At 49.1% G+C, this 8325-nt stretch overlaps 2 protein-coding genes across 4 annotated transcripts; one reads left to right on the forward strand and one right to left on the reverse strand.

Moving 5' to 3' along the window:
* The first annotated feature begins 2012 nt into the window (after nt 1-2012).
* On the forward strand, nt 2013-5775 carry PIP4P1 (phosphatidylinositol-4,5-bisphosphate 4-phosphatase 1). 2 transcript variants are annotated; one of them, XM_004421309.3, is made up of 7 exons: nt 2013-2292; nt 2597-2787; nt 3153-3259; nt 3714-3819; nt 4029-4081; nt 4186-4276; nt 4766-5775. In XM_004421309.3, the coding sequence occupies exons 1-7, from the start codon at nt 2130-2132 to the stop codon at nt 4907-4909; spliced, it is 855 nt and encodes a 284-aa protein (XP_004421366.1). In that variant the 5' UTR covers nt 2013-2129; the 3' UTR covers nt 4910-5775. The 2 variants fall into 2 exon arrangements, with proteins under 2 accessions (XP_004421366.1, XP_004421367.1); XM_004421310.3 differs by having other exon boundaries at nt 2013-2271.
* APEX1 (apurinic/apyrimidinic endodeoxyribonuclease 1) lies at nt 5692-8307 on the reverse strand. Of its 2 annotated transcripts, none has more exons than XM_004421312.3 (5): nt 8219-8307; nt 7785-7910; nt 7392-7579; nt 6637-6829; nt 5692-6497 (listed from the first exon to the last, which is right to left on the reverse strand). In XM_004421312.3, exons 2-5 carry the CDS (start codon nt 7840-7842, stop codon nt 5980-5982), a joined length of 957 nt encoding a protein of 318 aa, XP_004421369.1. In that variant the 5' UTR covers nt 7843-7910; nt 8219-8307; the 3' UTR covers nt 5692-5979. The 2 variants fall into 2 exon arrangements, with proteins under 2 accessions (XP_004421369.1, XP_004421368.1); XM_004421311.3 differs by lacking the exon at nt 8219-8307 and adding an exon at nt 8094-8209.
* Nucleotides 8308-8325: the final 18 nt, after the last annotated feature.

An 8325-nucleotide genomic window follows, 5' to 3' on the forward strand; every position in this document is an offset into this window, starting at 1 on the left:
GGAGAAACTGGGTAACTCTCCAAAATGGTGGAGGTTTTCATCTTAAATACTATCTTCAGCTAAAGACAAAGGAGGATGTTGGCGGTGGAAGAGTCAGCTATGGGAGATTACCAGAAAAGCACAGTAAACAAGAGTAAGGTTAATATGCAGATTTAAGTCCTTGCCTTCTGCACTGATAAGAGTTTCTAGAGATAAGGTCATCCCCCCTTCTTCCTGGTACAGAGAGGGAGATGATACCTTTACAAAGGGAGATTTCCCTCATAAATATAAATGTCTCTTACAAAGCATAACTTCTATTTTTACATGGTTTTCAGAGCTTTGATAAGAATGGGCTTAGCAAGGATCCTCACAGTCTATCCATACCCAGAGTTATCTATGGTGATGGCCTGTCCTAGGGACAGGGCTTCTATCTTAAATTCTTTTAGGCAGTTTGGGGGAAGGCCAAATGTTCTTCCTGAGTCTTCTGAGCCTTTATTGTATTCAGCTAGAAATAATCCACACAACCAAGTGGCACATCTTGGGACAGCCTGCCCTGAGCCACATCACAACAAAGAAAAAAGTTCCCTTCAGCTAACAGTGGGAAACCTCCACATTTCATCTCTGTCTAGGTACCCATTTAGTAGAGCACCCTGAAAGGTTTGAAAATTACTCTTATCTGTTGTGCAAGTTGAGTCAGATGAATATGGATTAACAGGAGAGTGGCTAGGTGGATTGGTTTAACCATCTGAGTTGCTTAAGATCTTTTCCAATACTTGTCAGAATAACCTCCATCAGCAGTCTCCTGGGTGAGGGCAAAGATGAGACAAGTCTGAATACTGTCTCAGCTACCAAACAAGGTTAACTAAAATATCCTTGGACCTGATTGGTTAAGTCAATAAAAAACAACTTATCATATACAATGTGTTTAGGATGGGGGGGGGGCTCATAAAATTCAGTAAAACGATGAGATTTCCTTGCAGTGGTAGAGACAGACGCATAAAAAGACAATTTCATAACTTAATCAGGTGTGGAGGGGAGGGTGGAGTCTGCAACGAAGCTTCCTGAAGAAGCCAGTCTTGTGTCCTAGCCCAGAAGAGACTCCAGCGAGAAAGGCTGGGGTGACAATCTGAACGTTTTCATCCATTTCTTCCTAGAACATCTTTACTTTGACTTTTTACAGGTATTTCTTTTTTTTTTTTTTTTTTAAAGATTTTATTTATTCACCCCAAAGCCCCAGTAGATAGTTGTATGTCATAGCTGAACATCCTTCTAGTTGCTGTATGTGGGACTCGGCCTCAGGATGGACGGAGAAGTGGTGCCTCGATGCGCACCCGGAATCCGAACCTGGGCCACCAGCATTGCGGCGCGCGCACTTAACCACCAAGCCACAGGGCCGGCCCTACAGGTATTTCTTTGAGTAGAGCTGCTAACTGCTGCCTACCGTTCCTCCTCCTGCCGCTCAGAACAGCCCAAGCTCCCGCCTTTTTTCATTGCTCACCCTTGAGCCACGCCCCCGGGTTCTGGCGCTAAGTTGGGGCCAATAAAGCTGCGCCCCAAGGATCACAGGAAGAGGGAAGGGAAGCCTCCAGCCAATGGGAGGCCAAGTATTACCCCAAAGAGAGAGAAAAGTCTTTTAGTGTTGTCTTTGGACCAATGAGGAGCAATGATTGTGCGCCCGCCCTAGGCGCGTAACAGAGGACGCGCGGCTTCCCCAAGCACGTGACCCGAGACCTGAAGCAGCCTCGCCCCACCCCCTGGTCTGGAGGTAGCGCGATGGGCCACGCTTCCAATGGCTCGCAGCGCTTCTCGTCACGTGCAGTGTTTGCAGCCCGAGCAGCCTCCGGAAGGTCATGTGACAGTTGACGTTGCGCGACGCTCCCCAATGGAAAAGAAGAGCTGCCTTCACAGGACCAGGAATTGGTGTATCTCTGCGAATAATAGCCCGGCGGAGGCGGGGACCGCCTATCACGTGCCGCGGGACGGAACGGGGCGGGGCAGGCCACTGGTTGCGGGGCGAACTGGGCGGGCGGTGCGCAGGCGCCCTGGGGACCCGGTAGCGGCGGCGGCGGCGGCGGCGGCGGTGGTTGCGGCGACAGCAGCGGAGGAGGGAGCCGGATCCTTGGCCGAAGCGGAAGGTGGCGGTGGCGGCCATGGCGGCAGATGGAGAGCGATCTCCGCTGCTCTCCGAGCCCATCGACGGTGGCGCCGGCGGGAACGGATTAGTGGGGCCGGGCGGGAGTGGGGCTGGGCCTGGGGGAGGCCTGACCCCCTCCGCACCACCGTACGGAGCCGGTAAACATGCCCCGCCCCAGGGTAAGCTGGGGCGGGTCCGAGGTGTTCCTGCGGGAACGCTGAGAGGCGGGGAGGGGGCGGGTCCCATGCGCAGGTGCGGAGCTGTTGCACCTGTGACAGGGTGAGGCTTCCTTCCCTCCTTAACCGCGACCGGAGCTTGGGAACAGAAAGGGGTTCTGAGGAAGCTGATCGAAGCACGGATTATAAGAAGCCCGCCGAGCTTGGTCAGAAGGGTTGAGGACCAGAAGGAGTTCCTTGACCCCATGGAGCATCAGTGGGGGTGTCTGCAAATGATGCCGATTCTTCTTTTTACCTTCCTCTCCAGCATTTCCCCCGTTCCCCGAGGGGCACCCAGCCGTGTTGCCTGGGGAGGACCCACCCCCCTACTCGCCCCTGACCAGCCCGGACAGTGGGAGTGCCCCCATGATCACCTGCCGAGTCTGCCAGTCTCTCATCAACGTGGAAGGCAAGATGCATCAGCATGTAGTCAAATGTGGCGTCTGCAATGAAGCCACTGTGAGTTACACCTATCTATGAAATGGGCCCTGTTTCCTGGATCCTCTTTCTGATCTCTTAATTCTAGACCCTGACTTTCAGACGGTAGCCAAGTGCTCTTCATGAAATCCAGGTTTCAGTTCCAGGAGTTTCACACAGCCATTTCCCCAGAAGCCACTCACCAAAGCTAGTGTTGACCATCCCTCACCTTCATACCTATCGTGGATACTGAAGCCTAGTTTTCATTTGCAGATCTCATGTTATATGCTTTTTGCACATTTCTCTGTCCTGGCTAAGACCTTTTCTCTCCTCAGAAGGTGTTTTTGTAGGAAATGGAAGAGGTTGGGATTAGAGGTTTGCTTACTGATGTCCCCATTATTCTCTAGCCTATCAAGAATGCACCCCCAGGGAAAAAATATGTTCGATGCCCCTGTAACTGTCTCCTTATCTGCAAAGTGACTTCCCAGCGGATTGCCTGCCCTAGGCCCTATTGGTAAGAGGCATAAGGTGGGGAAGGGCATTTTCCCTAGTGAGGAAAATTGGAAAGCTAAAAAAAAGGATGAATGTTTATAGAGAAGGTAAAGGTGAGAGAGCCTGGTGTTTTTTTAGAAGGAGAAAAAGCTAAGGACTATGGTGCCTCTAGAATGTCATAGCCATCTTTCTCATCTCTCAATAAAAAGATTGGGATGAAATGGTTTCCTTTAGGAGAACGGAGAGTCTCGGGGACTGGGAGAATTATCCTAAAGTAAAAGAGGAATTAGAGACCTGAGGTTTAAACAGTGCTCTTCTTCAAGGATTCTCTGGGGTAGGGTTGGTGGGCAGAGCCTTAAATGCACAGAGAAGTAGATGAACTCAGAGAGGCAGGGAGTAGGGGATGTGAAGGAAGGATAGTGTGGGGATCCTTAGGATTAAGAATTTTTTGAACATAGTCTTTTTCTCCTGTACAGCAAAAGAATCATCAATCTTGGGCCTGTGCATCCAGGGCCTCTGAGTCCAGAACCACAACCCGTGGGTGTCAGGGTCATCTGTGGACATTGCAAGAATACTTTTCTGGTGAGGAGAGATATTGGGAAGCCCTGGAAAAAAGAAAAACAAGAGTAATCATGAATATATTTCTGAATGATGATAATGAATCCTGAAAAGGTCTGTTCTATGAGGACCTATTTCTCACCCTCTCCCTGCCCTAGGGCTCTTATTGAAGATGACTTCTACTATTAAAGCTTCTACTATTAATTGCTTTCTCCCTTTTTCTTTCTCCATAGTGGACAGAGTTCACAGATCGAACCTTGGCCCGTTGCCCTCACTGCAGGAAAGTGTAAGTGATTAAAGAGTGGCATCGTTGGGCTGGTAATGGGGTAATGTGTAGAGTGAAAACTACAGGGTCATTACAAGCGTCTATTTCTGTTTGGCTCCCCACAGGTCATCTATTGGGCGCAGATATCCACGAAAGAGATGTATCTGCTGCTTCTTGCTTGGCTTACTCTTGGCAATCACTGCCACTGGCCTTGCTGTGAGTAACCTTGATCAGACCCTTCATTCTTCAGCCTCATCTCCACAGGCTAAGATTTGGGAAATGGCTACTCCCCAAAAAAGTGAAACTGAGGGCTGGGTTGTTTTGTCTTGTTTTAATGTGCAGATGAGCTGAAGTTGAACTAACTGATAAACAGTCCTCACTGTTACTAAAGGAGTAAAAACCAGGCATCTTTTTTATGCAGAGGATAGGACAACAGAGAAATGGCTTAAATTAAAGAGTTGGTATTAGGAAACCTAAGATATTGAGAAAATCTGACAGTTGTCTAGGATTGTATGAGTTATGTTCCTGCCTAGGAGGAGGGAGATGAACAACTGGGCCTTTAAAAAGGTCCCTGAAGGTGCCTACATGTGGATAGGGAACAGGAACTGAAGCTTGAGTTCTGTGTTACTGTTACCGGGGGCTCCTAGAAAGTGGTGAGAGATCAGCAGTAACCCCATCTTTCTTTTTCTTCTTCACCTTCATCAGTTTGGCACATGGAAGCATGCACGGCGATATGGAGGCATCTATGCAGCCTGGGCATTTGTCATCCTGTTGGCTGTGCTGTGTTTGGGCCGGGCCCTCTATTGGGCCTGTATGAAGGTCAGCCACCCTGTCCAGAACTTCTCCTGAGCCCCATGATGACCCACAGACTGTGCCTGGCCCCTCCCTGGTGGGGACAGTGACACTACAGAGGGAGCCGTGGTAAAAGGCTCCCCAGGGCTTCTGTAAGAGGAGCCGAGCAGCTGCCTTCCTTTTCCCTGGGGAGAGGTAGGAAGGAACCAGGCCCTCACCTAGGTTTGGAAGGGTAGATAAGACCACTGCTGGCCATCTGCTTTCCCCCAGGGGTTGCTGTGTTTAGAGTGAAGTAGGTGAAATGTTGCCCTTAAACCTGGGCCCTAAAAGACGGTTCTAGCCTTGTTCTTCCTATGTGCTCCCCGAGAGCCATTCCTGTCCCTTACACATTCCAGGGCAGGGTCGGGGTGGGTAGCCCTGGGGGTTTCCCTCCCTCTTGTGCACTCTTAGGACCTTGCTGCTGCTATTGCACTTCACCAGGGGCTGGCTCTGGCCTCAGTACCCTCAGTCTCCTCTCCCCCCATTCTGTGTCCTGTGGGGGTGGGGTCAGCTGCTGCTCTGTACAGAACCACAGGAACTGATGTGTATATAACTATTTAATGTGGGGTATGTTCCCCTAGTCCTGTGTTTTCCCTCATTCCTCCTAACCTTACCTCTCAGTTGCAGTATTTAACTGGGCTGGGTAGGGTTCTTCTCTGTTGGGGGAGGTTAGGGACTCATCCTGTGCTTGTAAATAAATAAGGTTATGACTGTCCTTTTCCAGTTGTTAATCTATACGTATGAAAAGATGAGGGGAATTTGTAGCCCTACAAAGGGGTAGAATACAAAGACAGCAAGGCTGAAACTATGGCTCTTTATTTTCACATGGACAGGTCAAGGAAGTCATCAGTAGCTTTTGTTTAATGTAAAAAAAAAAAAAAACCCATCAAAAACAAAACCAAACCTCTGGCTTAAAACCTAAGTCTGTCACTAGGAGCCTGGTTGAAGGATTCATATTTTCACAAAGAAAATACAGTGCAGATTTCTCTAGAGAGCAGTTTTTAAAGAAGTTTGGGAGTGGGGGTAAGAAGTTTTAAAGCTAGTTTGGGGGGCTTATTTCCCAGGCTCAAAGTGATTTGGGGGAGGTGTCACAGTGCTAGGTATAGGGTGATGGGACAGTGGTCACTGCCCAGGGCCTTGGAACGGATCTTGCTGTCACACAATGCAGGTAACAGAGAGTGAGACAACAAAAAATAATCAAGGCGCCAACCAACATTTTTGGAGCGTGCATTCATCATATAGGTCCAAAAGGTGTAGGCATAGGCCGTGTCAGGGTAGAGATGCCGGAAACTGTCAGCCAGTGGCACAGCCTGCAGCAATTCCCCAAAGCCCTGACGCTCTTGTGGAGTGAAGCCAGCATTCTTTTTGTTTCCCTTGGGGTTACGAAGGTCAATTTCTTCATGAGCCACATTGAGATCCCCACATAGCACAAGGGGCTTGCGGGAAGCCAGGCCCTTCAGGAACTTGCGAAAGGCTTCGTCCCAGCGCTGCCGGTACTCCAAGCGCACCAGACCCCGGCCTGCATTAGGTACATAGGCTGTTACCAGCACAAATGCATCAAATTCAGCCACAATCACTCGGCCTTCCTGATCATGTTCCTCCTCACCTACAGAAATGATGAAACAATCAGCATAAAGAGGTATAAAAGGGAAAACAGAGAATAAAGGAATGAAGAATTGGGGCTCAGTGGGGTATTAGCAATTGGTTTGAAAGAGCTCAGGCGTTAGGAATCAACAGGGTCTCACCAATGCCATAGGAGACTTTGAGTGGGCACTGGCGGGAGAGCAGGCCCACACCACTGTACCCTTCCTTGTCTGAAGGAGCTGACCAGTACTGATGGGATAGTCCAGACAGCTCTTGAAGTTCAGCTGGTAGTTTGTTCTCTGAACATTTGGTCTCTTGGAGGCACAGGATATCTGGGGCTTCTTCCTTTACCCACTGAGTGAAATGACAGGTAGAAAAAGTATCATCAATTCAGCAGACATTTATTGAAGTTATGTTCTAAGTACTAGAGATACACAAGTGAGACAGTCCTTGTGGAAAAGGAGTGTAACAGTCTAGGCACAATATTTAAATAATTTAAACAATGATAAATTATGTAACTGCCACTGATGGAGGGAGGTAGGGAGAGTGGTACAGGCAACACTGAGATGTGGTTTTCTACAGGCAATGGATAGCCAGCTGAGATTTTTAAGCAGTAATTTAAATGGAGGATATGCTGGAGATAAAATGGAGCAAGTCCAGTAACAAGGTTTTTGCAACATGCTGGGGAAGAGATGAGGACATCAAAACAATGCTAAGGGAATTGAAGGAATGGACCTTTAGGAAATACAACTGGTATGAGTTGGTGAAGGCCCTCCTTGTGCCTCTCCCACAAGAAAACTATCAATAAGGGAAAAATAAAACCTACATGCTTGGGACTAAAATGAGAAAAGGCAATTAAACCCGTAGATCATTCAATACTAAAGGCTGTCTCTTCCCCTCCTTGAATTGCACTCACATCTAAACCTTTCTTCTTAATCCAGGCTCGAAGCCCATCCACATTCCAGGAGCAGATCTTGAGTGTGGCTGATTTGCCACTGGGTGAGGTTTTGTGATCTGGGGGGTCCTCATACAGGACTGGTCCCTCTCCCGCTGCCTCTTTTTCGTTTTTCTTTGCTCCTGCCTTACTCTTCTTCGCCTCTGGCTCTGTAAATGAGTAATACATAGTGATAAAACTTGGCGGTATTTAATTTTGATCCAGAGTTAACTACAGACCCACAGCCTGCAGTTGCCGCGCCTTTTTCAGAAACTCGGCAAAAATATATTTAGTCTGGCCTACTTCCGTTCATCGGAGCAATTAGAAACACCCCATCGCAGCCTCTAGGGAGACGGGCTCATTTCATTCTCTTACCAGTCTTGGGCCCTTCTCCGTCTTCTGCCACCGCTCCCTTTTTCCCACGCTTCGGCATCACTGTAACAAACGCCCTTCGGCACCCGTTCCACGTCGCCCACCGAATCAGTATTTTTACCGCGTTGCCTACAGACGCAAAGAAATCATGAAACCAGCTGAGGCTGAGGAAAAAACTCCTCCCTCGGGCGCCCTCGCACTAGGTCCCGCCTTTGAAACCATATTATCTCAGAATCCTTTCCCCGCCTCCGTGCACTATAGGCCCTTCAGCCCCTCACCCACAAGACTAGATCATTCTATACTGCCTTGTACCCTCCTCCCGAGATCTGCCCTCCGGCCAATCCAGGGCCTTAATTAAGGGTGCCGATTTAGGCTGGCCGATCAGACGTCCAGAGAAGCCCCTCTGATGGGCAAAGAAGAGCAACCCCGTATCTGACCTCCCCGAGTCCCAGCCTGGCTCCTCCTCACCCGAGCACAAAGAATGCAGCACGTTGTGGCCCCACGTGGGTAACTGGCGTGGTCACGTGTTCTGAGGTATGTATTA

The sequence above is a fragment of the Ceratotherium simum genome, chromosome 3, assembly GCF_057802395.1.
Source record: "Ceratotherium simum simum isolate JZ-2026a chromosome 3, ASM5780239v1, whole genome shotgun sequence".
In the NCBI taxonomy this organism is placed as follows: domain Eukaryota; kingdom Metazoa; phylum Chordata; class Mammalia; order Perissodactyla; family Rhinocerotidae; genus Ceratotherium; species Ceratotherium simum.

Bases quoted from the DNA above. Each gene is read 5' to 3' on its own strand.
- PIP4P1 (XM_004421309.3), top strand. From the start codon at position 2,130: ATGGCGGCAGATGGAGAGCGATCTCCGCTGCTCTCCGAGCCCATCGAC. The intron at 2,293-2,596 runs GTAAGCTGGGGC...CTTCCTCTCCAG, and splicing joins TAAACATGCCCCGCCCCAGG to CATTTCCCCCGTTCCCCGAG. The intron at 4,277-4,765 runs GTGAGTAACCTT...CACCTTCATCAG, and splicing joins TCACTGCCACTGGCCTTGCT to TTTGGCACATGGAAGCATGC.
- APEX1 (XM_004421312.3), bottom strand. From the start codon at position 7,842: ATGCCGAAGCGTGGGAAAAAGGGAGCGGTGGCAGAAGACGGAGAAGGG. The intron at 7,580-7,784 runs GTAAGAGAATGA...ACTCATTTACAG, and splicing joins CGGAGAAGGGCCCAAGACTG to AGCCAGAGGCGAAGAAGAGT. The intron at 6,498-6,636 runs GTGAGACCCTGT...TCATTTCTGTAG, and splicing joins CAAAGTCTCCTATGGCATTG to GTGAGGAGGAACATGATCAG.